Below are 15779 nucleotides of genomic sequence, written 5' to 3'. Positions count from 1 at the left end.
ACTGAAAGGGAAAAAGGACATGTGTTGATGCAGTACCAGCAGGAAGACATTCCAACTTTTTTTTAGGGGTCTTCCGAGCATAGCACATGATGCTGTGCGGTCAGACAGAGTTTCCTGTTGCAGGGGTGGTAGACCATTTGCCACGAGTCCACAGAAGTTTCATCATGAACAAAGTGAGTCTGGATAAGCAGGTACGCAACTCCTCCTTCTTTGAATCTGAAAATGTGGGTTCAAGTCATGCAAGCGACCAACACGTACCGCAAATTTTATTTTTATGTCTTTATTACGGAAACTAAATTAACGTATGTCTACATCTTGATTAAAACAAATTCACCACTGCAGGAAAAGAAAAACCCATTCTTTTTATTCTCTAAAGCACACCTATGAACACAGAACAAAGTCTAATGTCAGTACATAAAAGCTTCTTCTTAGTGCACCTCTTCATTGCAGTTTCTCCATTAGTTCTTTTTAAAAAAAATCATTACACCTTAGGTATTTATATATGCTTACATTAAGCTTTGCATAATCTACCCATAATGCAATTCACTTCTAGAAGTCAGTTAAGAAGCTAAATCAAAAAGGCCCCTTTAAGTTTGCTTTATTTACAGTTGCAATGGCTAAATTTTAAATACTTTACAGTCACTCCCAGCACTGGCTCCCAATTCAAAGGATTAGTGCATTCCATGATTTCTTTATGACTATTTTCTGGAGGGGATAAAGTTGTCCATACCTACACCTATGTAGGTGCCTCAGCTATCTACATAAAGTACCTTATAAGGAATAAACATGCTGACAAAAATATTTATAATAATGAATGACAAATGAGAAACTCAACCTTTAGGAAGAATGGACAGGTGTTTGGTTTTGCGCCACAGTCACTGTCAACTGTGGGAGCAGCAGCAGCGTGGGAGAAAGAGCAGTTAAGGAGCGCTAAAGTCCAGAGCAGGTCTCTCTTGGTTCCTCTGTGGACAGCACTTTACGTTCAGCTCTCATTTCCTCCTCTCTTTCACCACATCTCCCCCGGTACTGCTTTTTTGTTAAATCATCAGGCAAATTTCTGAACTGCGGTAGCATACAAATTTACTTCAGAGCGGGAAAACCTCCCCCACCAAGATGCACCTGCAGACAGGCAGACTCGCGTTATCTGAATAAAGACAGATCTGTTCCTCTAAGTTTTACAGTTTATGAGAGGATGCAGGTCTTGTGGCAACTGAGAAACTGCTGTAAAGATTAACAAATGCGATGCACATGCATTTATCTGTTCTTACATACTTTCAAAACCCAAATGGAAGGAAGAAGTATCTGTGATTCAGGTAGGTCCAGAAGATTTTTTTTTTTTTTTCTTACACAATAAGGTAAATTACTTAGCACATTCCAGGTTAAAAAAAACATTACAGTAAACATTCAGTAACTGGAATGAATATAATATACAAGTACCATTACATTTACAAAGCTGTTCAGGACGATTTTTCCTTCTAGAATAAGCATAAAAAAGTTACAAGCTAATTCACAATAACTTTAGATACAATGTTATTAAAATACATTGATGTTAATCATAAAAATATTTTACTATTTACATGTACATTGTATAAACCTTAACAATAAGAATATGCCCATTTTAGGATGCCTTAAATGAATATTTAGGCAGATTGGCCCATTTTATAGTGCAGTATCCCTGTTTTGGTCTTCACACCATGAAACTGTACCAGATTCACAGTATCATTACTAGTGCTTTACTAAAAGGCTTAAACTTTCTATTATTTAAGAAACATTCATTCATTACAAAGAGCCAGTTTTATTTCCACTTTGCTTCTTATTAAATCCTACCCCCAATAGTTCAGGACACTCTGCCTGGCCTTGTGCGATTTGGTTGCATTTCCAAATAAGGCTGTAATTCATTTCATCAGTTATCACGCTATCTTGCTTGTAGTCTGGATGCTGTGCGATAAATTCCCTCATCCATCGAGCAACTGTCATTAATTCTCCTGTGGGCAAGGGGAAGTCAAATTTCACAGTTTATACATCTAATTTAACAGTACGACACCTAAAGTTCTATGCATTATATACACAATTAACGAATAGTCCATGCTTTCATGAGAAAGACATTCCTATATGGATATTTTTTGTGTTAAACATGGCTAAACTGCAGGCACAATTAAGCTGACGTATCGCTGATAGTCTAAAACCTACTCATCTGGTGTGATCTTCAAACTCTCAGATGTTGTAACAAGACAGCGCAGAGAGAAGTAGCTACTGGAACAGGAGTTACCAACAGACTGTATAGCAAGAGGTCTTAAACATGTAATTTAACAGAGAATCTGGCTGAAACAAACCAATAGACACCTCTACAACAACTATAAAATAATTTTGTAGTTGATCCATCCAACTCAGCTGCTAGCTTTACTCTGTCTGCCTTGACTTACTATTCTTTCTCCATCTGGCAGCTTCCCTAGCAAAAATAGGCAGGTTCTTCATTGTACCAACTCCTGGTTTGCACACCCTGCCTCTGCCTCACTATGCAGTCCATGGTGCAGTCAGCAGGTGCCTAAGGGTCCCTGACATTTCTATACAGGGTCATCAAATGGCACACACCACTTGCAGGAGAGCTGCATCCCTATAAAGTAGCAGCTGGAGGCCAGCTGGACACCAGTGTTTAGGCCATTGAATCTCACTCCTGAATGCAGCATATGCAAGCAAACCTTAACTAGTACAAGTTTAAGGTAACTCTGACAGTGAGACATTAAGGTAGGCTGATGGGATGCTCAAAGAGCCTAGCAAAACTTTCATTGCTAGCTACTGGAACCTCAGCTTCTTTGTAAGAGTGGGAAGAGTTAAGGGCTTCCACTACAGAAATCTTTGGTTAAGAATAGTATAAAAAGCAAGAGGACTCAAGTTCGGGAAAGCAAGGAGGAACTCGCAAATGAAAAGTAAAAAGCATCCCAGACTGTTTAAAGATCAGTGGTTTTGAACAGAGGTACACGAACACAAATCAGAAAAATTTTGAAAAGTACAGGAAAGAAAAGCAGAATAAAAAAAGGTTATGAGAAATAAAAATGTCCCTCAAAAACCAGAAGTCACGTTTTAAAGAAATGAGGCCAGAGTTTACACTTCCATATAAAAAGAAGGCAGAAAAAAAATACCCAAGAAGAATTATTTGTTGAAAGCACTCAAAACTCACATGAAAACTTTCTTAAACCAACAGGAAGCAGGGGGCCTGCAACAAAATCAGTGGGGCCAGGAGATGAGCAGAGCGGACCATAAAAAAAGACCCATTTTTGGACTAAAAGCCACTGCAGGCCGTCAGTGCAGGAGGAGATGGGAGAGCAGCCCCGCTCGCACGACCACAGACACCGAGAGGTGAGGCAGCCCAGTTGCCCCAAATCCTTTGTACCCGTGTAAGTCTGCAGCCCCTTTGTCATGAACACAGCGTGCAGCTCTCAAAGAACACTGGAGTATCGGGAAAAGGCACCACAGACTGACAAAAGGTGTGAGACAACTTCCAAGCGAGGAGAGACAAGACAAAGGGAATTGCAAGGTCAGAAGCAACAATATACTCAAAAAGTTTGCAAAATTATGAATGTTGATGAGAAGGGAATAGAGAAACGTCATCCTACAACGCAGGAACTAGAGGCCATATCAGGAGATAACTGGGAAGAGCATTTAAACATGCATAACTACAGGAATTACATTTTTCAAAGAACATATAACAGAACTGTGGCATTTCTTATTGTATGACTTTATGGGGACCAAAAGTGTAACTGCTTCAAGAAGGGTAAGGTAACAATCATGGAAATCCTGTTTGCAAATGGTCATCAAGCACCACGATTACTGCACCACCTTTGGCTGAGAAAGCACCTATGCTGCAGACAGCCAGGAACCAGGAGAACACGTCAGGACAAGGATCACTTGATGCTGCTATCTTAATACTGCTTTCATTCAGATTTGGGGGTGGTGAGCAGCTGCTGCCTGCCTAGCAAATCTGTAGCCTCACTGAGCGGCGACAGTCACACACCAGCTGGACGGAGACCGGGAGGGCAATACCTAGCTGTGCTGCAAGAGAAGATGCGACTGAAGCACAGATAAAGTATGTCAGGTCAAGGTTAAAGACACAGCAGCTAAAGGTGCCAGCGTTCAACTCTCATGAGTGCTCAGTGTTCACCATTTGAGGAGAGAAATTTGAAAAACGACCACTCTTTGTGGACACGTCTCATGCTAGACAGGCTGCAGTTCAGGAACATTTGATTCAAGGTTGAGAGTAAACTGGAATAATCCAAAGCTCGCAACCGAGAAACATCATGGCACAGTAATACAGCGCATAATGCTTTCTATTCTGTGAATTCTGGTTCTTAAGACACGCCATTTGTAAAACATTTCCATTCATCAGAGTTAAGATATAAACCCTAAACTATCTACCTCACTCTCACACCTTTTAGGTCTGTGTAAATACATGAGCTGACTTTTGCAATGCCTGCAGCTTCGCACCAGGTAGCAAAGTTACTCTTTGGAAGGGGAACACCTGGCTCCAGGGGCTCAAGCCCAGGTCATTAGCTCTTGGGAAAAAACCTCTAAAAGACTTACACATTCCTTGGTTTTTTTAACAGCATTTTTCTGAAGGGAAAAAGCCCAACAACAAACAATGGGATATTTTGAAAGCATTGCTATTTTGAGGGCTGATGTGCCTCAGACATTTTCTTCCTGCCAGTTTCTCTTCTCTTCTCTCTCTCAGTTAAGCCAAGCATCAAATCCCTGTATGTGTTACCTGAGGGACAGAAGCCTCCTACAAACAAGCAGCCTTAGGAAAGAACATTTACAATGAAAGCTGTAATTAATTAAAACTTGTTACCATTCTGAAGTACTGCCAAAGTACTGAATTACCAGGCAAGAGAAAGTCCTGATATCCACCTCAGCTTTAAAAAGGTCTTTATCTAGAAGCTTCTAGAGCAATTTTCAAGAATTGAAAAGGAATGCAAAACTTTAGTTTAAAATTGGTGAGGGGGGGGGGGGGGGGAAATGTTTTTAGTCATGAGACTAAAATTAACTGTCTAGCTAAATTTACAGCAAGGGAGGCATACAAGGGATTTGCACATAGAAAAGTATAAAGCAGCTGCAGGCTGTGCTACGTGCCCAGTTCTGAATTAAAGTTTAGCCTGCATCTTTTACTCATTACACTGCTGCATTTCAAAAAGGAGCAGAAAGAGTCATTATACTGCGGGTCTTTGAAAACACTACAACATAGGGAAGACAGGGGAAGAGCCTGGTTTGCTCTGCCTTGAAAGAGTTTTGCTACTTACAGAAGGACTTTCTTATCAGGGGCCTAAAGACAAGGTTCCGTGCTCTAGCATACCAGAATTTAGACTTATGAATGCTTTGGAGCAGCACGCTTTGGAGTCACACCAATAACACCAGGCTATCAGGCCCAGCCTCACATATGCTTACAACACTTAAGTGACAGGCAAAGGGGGTTAGTACATGTGCAAACTACTACAAAGTGGACAATACACTGGCAAAAGCAGCAGTTAAGTGGTGCTGAAAAGAGAAATCTTGGCTTGGGGATACAGTTACAGCTTAGGGGGTAGCGTGACTGTACCAACTGCTCCTAATTACAGTTCTAAAATGGATCACGAAACATAATCAGAATTAGACAGGACCAGATTTAAGCCAGAGAACGTACTCTGGTCCTTTGCTCCTATGATTCGACACTTAACCAGACAGCCACAGCTGCCACCAGTTTTACCCAACTGAAAACTAGAGAACAGCCCAATTACTGTCGAAGTAGAAAAATGGCAGGAAAATCAACATTGAAAAGTGTCAAACATACCAGATGCTCTCTTTTTTATTAGCTTCAAGTAGTTTAGGATGGTGCACCTTGTGTCCACATCCACTTCCATGTTTTCAAGATAGGAATTCAAAATTGGGATCAAACCAGGAAAGACTCCTTCCTGTGTAAGAGAACAGAGTCAGCATAAAATACGCTCGATCTGGTTTCTGGGAGGGCGAAATGGAGGGGAAAGTTGCGTGTTCCAGGTAGAAGAGGCTATGACCTTCCCATTGATAATTGTATCAATGCTCATTAAGGTGTACTCTTCCGTGTCGGTGCCTGTCCCGTTCTGTGCAGAGCCACATCCATCCACAACAGCGTTTCCAGCTTCATGGGTGACAAAGGGAAAGGAAGAAACAGTTAGAAGGCAAGAGATGCACTAAATATCCACAACAGCGTTAATCAGATTGCTTGTTGTGATACCTTTGCAAATATCTTTTCTGAAGTAAAACATTCCCTGCCGGACAGCATCTCTTTTCTGGGCCATCTTCATGTTTTCATCCACCTGGCAAAAGAAGCATTTCAGAGATATGCGACATCTTCGAAAATTAGGATTCTCCCAAACCCTCATGTTTTGGTCTCATTAGTTGAAACATCTACCGTGTTTCTTATTATTTCATTACACAAGGCCAAGCCGTGGAGATAAGTTTTATTTCATTCTTCAGGGGTCCCGGGCAAAACCACAGAGATGATGTTCTATGAAATTAGGTCTCCAGCAGAAAATGTAACGGTATTCTGTTAGAACACGCTACGCTAATCTTTTAAGTTTGGATGAAAACACAGGAACAGCTGTGATTAACAGGTTGCATCCCATCTGGAGGACTTTTTTGCATATTTAGATGCAATTTACATGAGTACAGAAGAAGAAAATTGCCATTTCCCTAGCCATAGTTTGCTGCTTTTATTAACAAAATCATTGACATCTTTAGAAGAGTTACCACTGCATTAAACAAACTTTCAGAAACAGAATTCCAGTAACTTCGTATGGGAATTGTATCTATTCCATACCCAAATACGTGTTAAGAGAGTTAGATAAACTTAGACTACTAGCAAAGAAGTTTTAAATTGCAGGCTTCTCAAAGTCTACAAAATACAAAGCTCTGCTCATACACTCTGCAAATGACATAAGCATTGCTCTGTCTTTCTGGATGGGAGATTTGGCCCAAGTTCTTTGGTCAGTATGTTCTCAGGGAATTAACATCACAGCTTTCGGACATTAGCTTTACTGTATTGTCTTCAGAAGAAGGGATATGATTTGCTGAATTCTTTGTTCGACCTTTAATTAAGGGCAATGCAAAATCTTCACTTCTTACCTTTCAAAGCTTTGTTTTCAAAAGTCTGTTTTCGTTCATTTTATATTATGAAACCTATTTACACAACAGGCTGTTTTAAAACTCCAGTCCTAGCTGATGGGAGTGCAACTGCACTCAGACAGCAAAGATTATTGTGAGATTAGCCCCATAAACCTGTATTATTTTACTTGAAAGAGGCAGGCTTACTAATGGTTGTGCAATTCGGTGCTGCATTACCAGCCAAATTGCTTGGGAAGCTCAAGCAATTTTATGCCTCCGCAGCCCCCCAACTCTGTTCAGGTTCTTTCAGCACCTGATCTCTTTTTTTCAGTCTTAACTGGTATTCATTAGTTAAAAATTCTGCACTTTTGAGACATTCCAAAAAACAATGTAATTATGCACTGTAAGTGCTAAATTGCTGCATTATTTATGAATTCTGAACTCCTTGACATCAGGAAGATAATTTCTCCTTTTAAAAATCATACCGAATGTATGGTATGATTACTGTTAATTTACAACTTCAGTGTTTTTCTCCATTTTAATTAAAAACACTAAGAAAAGCCGCAGGATACTACTGCTATGCTGCAGCCAGCGCTGGCAGTATTTTCTAGTATACAGTCTGTCAAAAGCCTTCTGCACTACAAGACCTTTTTTGAAGTTACCTATAACATTGCAAGACTATCCATTTAAAAAGACATTTTCTGGTCAAGCGCCTCAGAAAGAAGATGTGCGAGGACAGTTTCACCCAAAACAGTTCAACAATCTGAGGACAAGATTCAGGAAAAAGCACATTTTGCATGGCTCTTCTGTCTAAAACCAAGTCACAGTTGTGACCAGAATCAGCAGTATTTGTTTTCACTCAAATACTGTGTAACACTAAGCATGCTGAACTCATCCTTTCCCTCTCCACCAGATGCAAACAAAATAGAGAATAAGAACACAAGACATAGGCAACAGCCATATTAAAATAAGTATCTAACATTTTTATTTTGACACAGGTTATTTTCCCCACATGTAAAGTGGTAGAAACATTCCCTTTCCCAGTCTCAAAACAGTCTTGTGACAATGGTATTTCTCAACATTTCTGCAGTAGTCAGACACTGTTAGGCACCACAGAAATTCTCACAGTATTTGTCTGTAAACTTAATTCCATAAGACAACAGTAAAATATTTGTTTAATACTGTACAACTGAAGTTGATTCAAAGTACTGGTATAGATGAAAACTGAAAGAAAGATAAAAATGACCGTTCTGTAAGTGCACAAATGTTAGCTCCTAGCTTGCAGAGGATAAAAATCAGACTTGATGCAAATACGTTGCCTTTGGCTCTAATAGATCTGATCTTTCACACCTACCTTGGACAAAGGAATGAGAAAATCCAGTTTATATGACAGAATCACTCGGGTTAGCAATACCACAAACACAACATATGCAGAGTTTTCAAAGTCTGTTAACTGGACCTAGACATAAAAGGATTAGAGATTAAATTACTTTAGTGGGAACACACTCATGGAAGTAGATCGGTATCTGGGAGAGTTTAAAACAGCCTGACTCGAACGTTCGTGTTGGTACTTGTATTCACACACGCTCTACAAGCAGAGATGTCAATGCACGACCTACAATCATCAGCAGTGACTTCAAATGCACAATGCATGCACACACTTCAAACTCAACCCTTTAATCCAATGCCAAAACACACTTGCGTTTCAAAAGACTATCTAATAACCTGCACCTTCAGGCTCTCTGTGTAATTACAAATGTGTAACAGCTTTTAAATTTCCACTTTAAAGGGATTAAATTCAGAGAGCTCAGAGATAGACAGCTATAAAAGTGCTTGTGAAAAACAAAACAATGACAGTGGAATTGTTCAGTACCAGGAAAAGTACTGGAGAAATACCGTCCCTAGAAGCTAAATGGGGCTTTGTTTACTGTTGCTTTAATACAAGCCTAATTCCTTTCCCATCACCCCAAATCCATTAGCATGCTTTGCTGTGCTGCAGTGGATTCTCCTGTCAGTTACATTCCCACAGTCCATGTCTGATTAAACACTGCTGTCCACTTCACTTGCATCTAGCAATTCAGAGGGGGGAAAACACAGCATCAGTAGTAAGGGTTTGATACTGGATGGCAGCATGACTGGTACTTTTCCACTTAAAAAGGAAACATGCTTTTGTGCACACTGACGCTTTCCTTACCTCCATAGGTCTGAATTCCACTCTCCATCCAATATCTGAATTTGGAGGAGGTGGCTTAAACCTCATTGTCTGCCAGTTTGTAGACTGGATATTCTGCAAAGCACATGAAATAATCTGTCACAATCACGATACGCATCATTCTATAATATAATCAAAGCAGTAGATACTAGAGTCCTAATATTTTCCCTGGAACAGCCCATCAAGTTAGAGAAGCGCTTCCAAACTAAGTGGCATGACTTCCTAAAAACCACAGTATAACAACCCATCCTAGGAGCAAATACTTTACACTTTCTCATGCTATTTTGTTTGAGGATTACGTATAAGATACTCAGGCTGAGATTTAGCTGACTTATTTTTTTATGAGCAGTTGATGCAGCACAAACTAAAAATACCTAATATTACCATAGCTATTATTTCATAAAGCTGTATAAGAGAGACATTTATACCTAAGTGTCATGCAAAACAGTTTGTAGGAAGCCATAAAAATAGACAGTTCCCCATAACACTTATATACATAGCTATACTTTGGGCTCTTCATATTTTATTTGGTTTAAAGTCTAAGCCACCACCTTCTCCTAAAAAAACGATAAAACAAAGAAACAAGCGTGCTTATAACTGCAAAGTCATATGCTACTCAATTTTTCAGTAAGTGAAAAATTCAGGAAAAAAAAGATTCTTAGCTAATATACCCATCCTTCAATTAAGCAGTACTACCGAGAATAAGCAATTTTATGTATATATTTATTAAATTCCTCTAAATCAGACACAACCTCAAAATGGTCGGATTCATTTGCATCATCTAGATGTATTTTCTCCTCAAACAAAGTCAACGGGTCTCGAATGAACAAGTGTGCAATATGCTGTGCCAAAAGGTGGTCAATACCTACAAAATGAAAATTCAAATAAACAATTCACACATAGCAAAGCAGGCTCTAGGAAACGATTTGTTTTACAAAACTGAAAACATCCAACTCTGCAATGCTACCTCAGCCCACCACATCCTGTTAAAGTTTAAATGATGACTTCGGGAAGGAAGCAAATGATTAAAGAGAAGGGGCGGGGGACGGGGACCAAAACCCAAAAAACAACAGGTTCTTGTCTGGAAATGGCAGCTGAATATTGGTGTGGCTGCCATTCTTCCTGTTTTCTGATGCACCTCTGTGCCATGTTTCCTAAAGCAGTTCTGCTCTCTCCACAAAGCTAAAACATTAATGCATCAAACACTGAGCTTCTCAAGCTGGAAGGGACAGTTTCCATTACAAACAAGTACTTTTTAAAAAACTCTCAAGACCACGCTACACAGATACTTCCTGAGTAAGAGCCACTCTGAGGAGTGCACAGTGATTGAAACAAACAAGAACGAAAATGTAAAATAACCCCACACACTGCAAGCATAATTCTTAACCTGCTCGTAATGAAGCAAACACTTACCTTCCTTTATTAGGTGCTCGTAGATATCTTTGTCTATTGTCAAATCAATGTCATTGTATTTCTCACCACATTCAGATAGATAACTGTCTATGGAATCATATCTGGATTTACTGATTCTATAATGGTTGTTCTTCAGTGGCTATATAATTTAAGAATACAATATTTTAACAGCTTGTTAACAATGTTACCTAAGTTTCGCTCACTAATGACACTTATGTGAGAATTATTATCCTGTTTAAAAAACCCTACAGACTCAATTAAAATTATTCAAAGCACGAGTCTTAAATAGGCTTAATAGAAAGCGATCCTGGAATTATGACTATTTTGTTTGCAGATGTATGTATCTGAGTGAAAAAACGGTAATCACACATTGACCAGAATTCTCTAAAAGTGGAAACATTTTCCTGATGTAATATACCATTACCCCAAGTACCTGGAAATCATTATTATACCTATTGCAACACATGCCCAGTACAGTTTCACTATGCACACATTGTTAGAGATGCTCTTAAAATGGGTAGTTCAAGAAATATTTCAAGTAAATTTTTTTAAATTATTTTTTTATTTTCTGTAATTTTCTAAGTGCCTTGAATGCCAATTCCTGCTTAGAGAAACTCCTTAAGTTCAAGTTCTGACAACTGGCTCTTTTCACATAGTTCTAGTTTATACTACTGGATTACTCTGCAGCACCTGCTATTTAATCCAAAGCAATTTTTGCTTTTTGGGCTCAATCACAAGACTGGAAAGTTTCATCGCAGGGTGACCTTTTCAGCAAGCTGTGGAGGAGTGACAAGTTCTACTGGGATTCCATTCCTAACTAAAAAAATGTATTTGCTAATGTAAACCATACAACCAAGGCGAAAGTTTATACCATCTCTCCTATATTTACCACAAAGACTGCCACGTTCCCTTGTTGGGGATTCTGATGAGCACAAACAGAATTCGATACTAAAGGAGATTTAACTTTCTCACCTGAAAAAAACCAGACATCTACTACCTAACATTACTTACCTCTAGCCCCCTCTCTTCTCGCGTTCGATCATCTACAGATGCAGAGATTACTCCCCAGCGACAGTCAATATCAGACACGTAACCTCTGTAGAATGGCGATGCAGCACTTAACGCCATCTAAAATAAAGCAGCCTGATATGAAACCGAAGGACAAGCCAAGGAACCAAAAGCAAAATACAACCCCGCTGGTTCGGAAGTAACTGAAGTATATACTTCCATTTAACGTATGGCCAAAGTCCATACAACCACAAATCTCTCAACTGCTATCTCCAGAAAATGTCCAGATGAAGGTATTAGTATTATTGAAGTGGCATCTCACATTCTCCAAATTTATTACCTCTACAGATCAGCATTTAAGGAACACAAAGATGATACAGGCAGAAGCAATTTTGTGAAAAACCAGCAAGTATTGTGCTCACAGACTTCCAAACTCCAAAAGTTCAGCTGACAATCATTTTATTTTGTTTATTTTTGTTTGGCCAAGCACCTTAGCAACACAACTGCTCACCACCTAGACCACACCAATACTTTGTTTTTGTAACATTTGTTATAAACACCTGTTTATACTTACAAACAGGACAGATTTAAACAACTTAAGCTGAAACCCTCTGTAACACCAGACCAGAGCTGAAAAATTAAAAACTGTTTTAAGGTGTGAGCTTGTCTTGTTTTCGTGAAAAAACACCCCAAATGTATTTCTAGAACTATTCAAGAGGAGTCTCGTGCATGCGGGAAGGAGGGCAGAGGAGAAGAAGCAGACATCATCCGTTCTGTGGTGTCATCTGGACATTAAATAAGTCACACTGCTCCTGTGACAACCTAGCAAGAGACTGACACTTCTCCCAGAGTAGCAAATTTCTGAGTAGCATTCAAAGGGTTTTTTTTTAATTTAGTTTTTTTACATGTAGTGGCTTTTGCACAACAAAGAGCTGAGTGATAGAAGTCCATTACTTACCACAATGGGACAGATCGTGGCTAGCTGATCATAGAGATACCTTGCCTCAGAAATGCTGCAAGCCTGGAATGTTACCTGTTGGAAGAAGTACAATTGCCATCACAGTTTCTATAATCACAGCGCAAGCACAGTCTTAGATTTAGAATCAATGATATAATAAAACGATTTAAAACCCAAGAATTTTATGGGTTTTTTTTTTTGTTTGGTTGGTTTTGGGTGGGGTCTTTTGTGTAGGTCATGCCCCCCCTCCCCAATTCTTGGACAAATGTTTGCCCCATCTATCAGCAGCATTTATATCACAAGCTTATTTCCACACTATTTCCATGTTCATTAAAAGATTTCAGACCACAATACTTTGGCTGTGAGGCTAAATATACGAACACTTGCCAGAACCAAAGAAAACTGAGTTAACATCTACAATACGCATGGGTTGGTAATGCACCTTCAGGAAATAAGCCAGGAATCTACCTACTTAGAGCAACAGTCAGAAACTATTGTAGATGTAACAATTGTTTTATGTGACAGCTAATTCTGTTTTGAAGAACATTTCAAGACACCTTTCTTTGATCCTGGAAAACTGTGAAAAATAAGTATTGTCATGTTTACTGTAACTTTTATTAAAAAAAAAAAAAAAGGTCCAGTTTTGCCTGTATTAGATGCCAGGACACAGCAGAAGATGGAAAAGAAGTGTTATTTGCAGAAGCCCTACCACACATAGGCCACTGAAAATACAACTTCTTTGCAACTTTTGGTGAAATTTGCTCAGAGCAGCATCAAACACGAGATGCATTTCTAGCAGCAGACCTTGCCCTTTAGGAAGTCTGCCCTCAGACTTCCTAAACCAACACTTATGCATTTTAAAAATGCAGAGGGGGATCAATCATGGCAAAACTGTTAAAAGACACTAAACAGATTAAAAGCCTCTCTCTCCTTCTTTGCAGTTTACATATTCATAGATCAGAGGGTAACTTAGATGGGAGTGTACCCCTGTAGCACTACCACAACATCGCACAACAGGCTTCGGCTCTAAATCACCATCGCAGCTTGTCCTGAAGAATGCCAGCCGAATACAGATCTTCCTCTTCAACAGATTACAAATAGAGAGTCCCACAAAACATACAGGTTCATCTCAGTCTGCCTCTGTAGCCCAATCCAACCCCAAGTAAGCCTTAAAAAAAACCAACCAACCAAGCAAAAAAAAAAAAAAAAAACAAAAAACCCAAAAATACCCCACCCCAAAATGCCCAGGTTCACTGGTGGGCTTAGTGGTGGATTGATTTTTTTTTTTTTTTTTTTTTTTAGGGGGAAGGGGGCAGGGGGATGTAGGAGGAATATAGGATTTGTTTGTGTTCATTTGTCCTTTTAAATCTTCAGCTGACATTCATGAAAACATCCCAAGTTAGAAAAGGGGTGTGAGGTAGAGAAAGTTTTTCTTCCATGTCTATCAGAAAAAAACCCCCAAAAACCAAACCAAAACAGACTTTGAAAATACAAGATTATTTAATTCTCTCGCAAAGAAGCAGCTAAGTATGATTTCTCATCACTAATTTTGGACTTCCAGCACTAGGGAGCCTACACTCTTTTCCCTGACACAGTGCCTTCCCTACCTTCCCTTCACTTTTATGTTTATTCTAAATCACATTAAATCTGGGATTCAACCTGGTTTGTAGACAAACATCCCATTACAGAGGAAAAGGACACAGCGGTCTTCTCCCGAGGAGGGCTACAGGCACGGCAAGAGCTGCCGAAAGCAGCTGCCGGGGCACAGGGCTCGGCAGGCGTAGGGACGTGAAGCCTCCGGAGGGGCAGGAACGCCGCGCTTTGCCTTGCCGCTCGCAGGGGCAGCGCCTCCCACCCCACCGCTGCCGCGGGCTGTCCCAGCCGACCTCATCGCGACGTTATTTTTAACCTTGGAAACGTATCGAGCCACGCTGTAGCTTGGTGTATTGTCAGAAAAAAACAGAAGGAAGTATGCATACTGCAAAGTACCTTACAGAAAATAGGTGGGGAATACACATTTTCTTCTAGTTGGTTATCAAGAATTATCAGTTGATACACAAACAGCTGCTTATAGCACCTGCCAACCTCGTTTTCCTTCTCCCTTTGATGATAACAAGGCCACCAAATTTGAATTTGACCACTGATTACGAGAATGGGGAAGAGTAAAATGGTATTCCTTAAAAAGGTATTCCTTAAAAAAATGTCTGAAGAGTAAGGCTGTATTTCTTTTATTGATCTAAAATAAGAAAGAGATGGTAGAAAATAGACCATATCAAACTTAACACCTTGTGAAACCACGCAGTATTATGTACACTTTACTGCTTCATCAGATTCTCCCTAGTTTACCCTTAGTGACAAGAAATCATACTTATCTGCCGTCAAGAACATTTTATTTATTCAGCTTTTGTAGTTTCTCAATCTCAAAGGGAAGTGCTTTGAATGGGGTTATTTCTGCCACTGCTGTGAAACAAGAGCTTAGAGAATTTCCTTTAATCCCTTAGAGACTTAACACTAGCCTCCTCTTAGCTCTGCTTCCAAGACGGCGGTGGCAACAGGCAGATTTTATCAACAGTCAAATACATCGCTACTACCTAAGGCATCAGTCCCTAGCATCAGGTTACTATGCTAGAGAAACATTTAAAACAAACAGATATTGAAAGGATTAAAGCACTCCCAAGATACAACACCTGGATTTAAACGGAGGATACTGTAAAAGAGTAGTCTCAGGCAAATGAATGAAAACGATAAAAAGCGGGCATGTGTTAACAGAGGAAAACAGAACCAAGAACGTCTCCCAGCATGTAGTAGCAGAAGACAGCTACCCATGTGCATTTGGTAGGTTCATGGTACAAGCAGTGAGAAGACGACTTCCTGGCAGATAGCTAAAAACATTTAAGAATGAGAAATTTTATACAGGAGTTCATACCGTTTGTAAATAAAGTACAATTACACAGCAGGAGAAAGCTACTTATTTCTGAAGATATTCCAATGACTTCTTGTCACTCCCTGCTTTTGCTGTTCTAAGAATGGGGAAGAGGGGAAAAAACGCAAAATGAATAACCAAAAAACCCCAGACAT

The 15779-nt window shown here is 39.6% G+C and overlaps 1 protein-coding gene across 7 annotated transcripts in view; it reads right to left on the bottom strand.

Moving 5' to 3' along the window:
* Nucleotides 1-341: 341 nt before the first annotated feature.
* The window catches only part of GCLC (glutamate-cysteine ligase catalytic subunit), a 36112-nt gene continuing 20674 nt past the window's right edge, over nucleotides 342-15779 (bottom strand). For 6 of the 7 annotated variants that reach the window (XM_075708577.1, XM_075708578.1, XM_075708580.1 and 3 more), the window contains 10 exons: nucleotides 12702-12776; nucleotides 11747-11863; nucleotides 10736-10874; nucleotides 10075-10187; nucleotides 9305-9397; nucleotides 8465-8569; nucleotides 6242-6323; nucleotides 6042-6145; nucleotides 5819-5939; nucleotides 342-1985 (listed from right to left, as the gene is read on the bottom strand). In XM_075708577.1, coding sequence (XP_075564692.1) covers nucleotides 1780-1985; nucleotides 5819-5939; nucleotides 6042-6145; nucleotides 6242-6323; nucleotides 8465-8569; nucleotides 9305-9397; nucleotides 10075-10187; nucleotides 10736-10874; nucleotides 11747-11863; nucleotides 12702-12776 — 1155 coding nt within the window. In that variant the 3' untranslated portion in view covers nucleotides 342-1779. The remainder of the gene's footprint in view (nucleotides 1986-5818; nucleotides 5940-6041; nucleotides 6146-6241; nucleotides 6324-8464; nucleotides 8570-9304; nucleotides 9398-10074; nucleotides 10188-10735; nucleotides 10875-11746; nucleotides 11864-12701; nucleotides 12777-15779) is intronic. The other variant, XM_075708583.1, reaches the window with a different exon arrangement.

The sequence above is a fragment of the Pelecanus crispus genome, chromosome 3 (genome assembly GCF_030463565.1).
Source record: "Pelecanus crispus isolate bPelCri1 chromosome 3, bPelCri1.pri, whole genome shotgun sequence".
Taxonomy (NCBI): Eukaryota; Metazoa; Chordata; class Aves; order Pelecaniformes; family Pelecanidae; genus Pelecanus; species Pelecanus crispus.
Note: the sequence above shows the minus strand (reverse complement) of the source record. Positions and strands in the feature narration are given on the sequence as shown.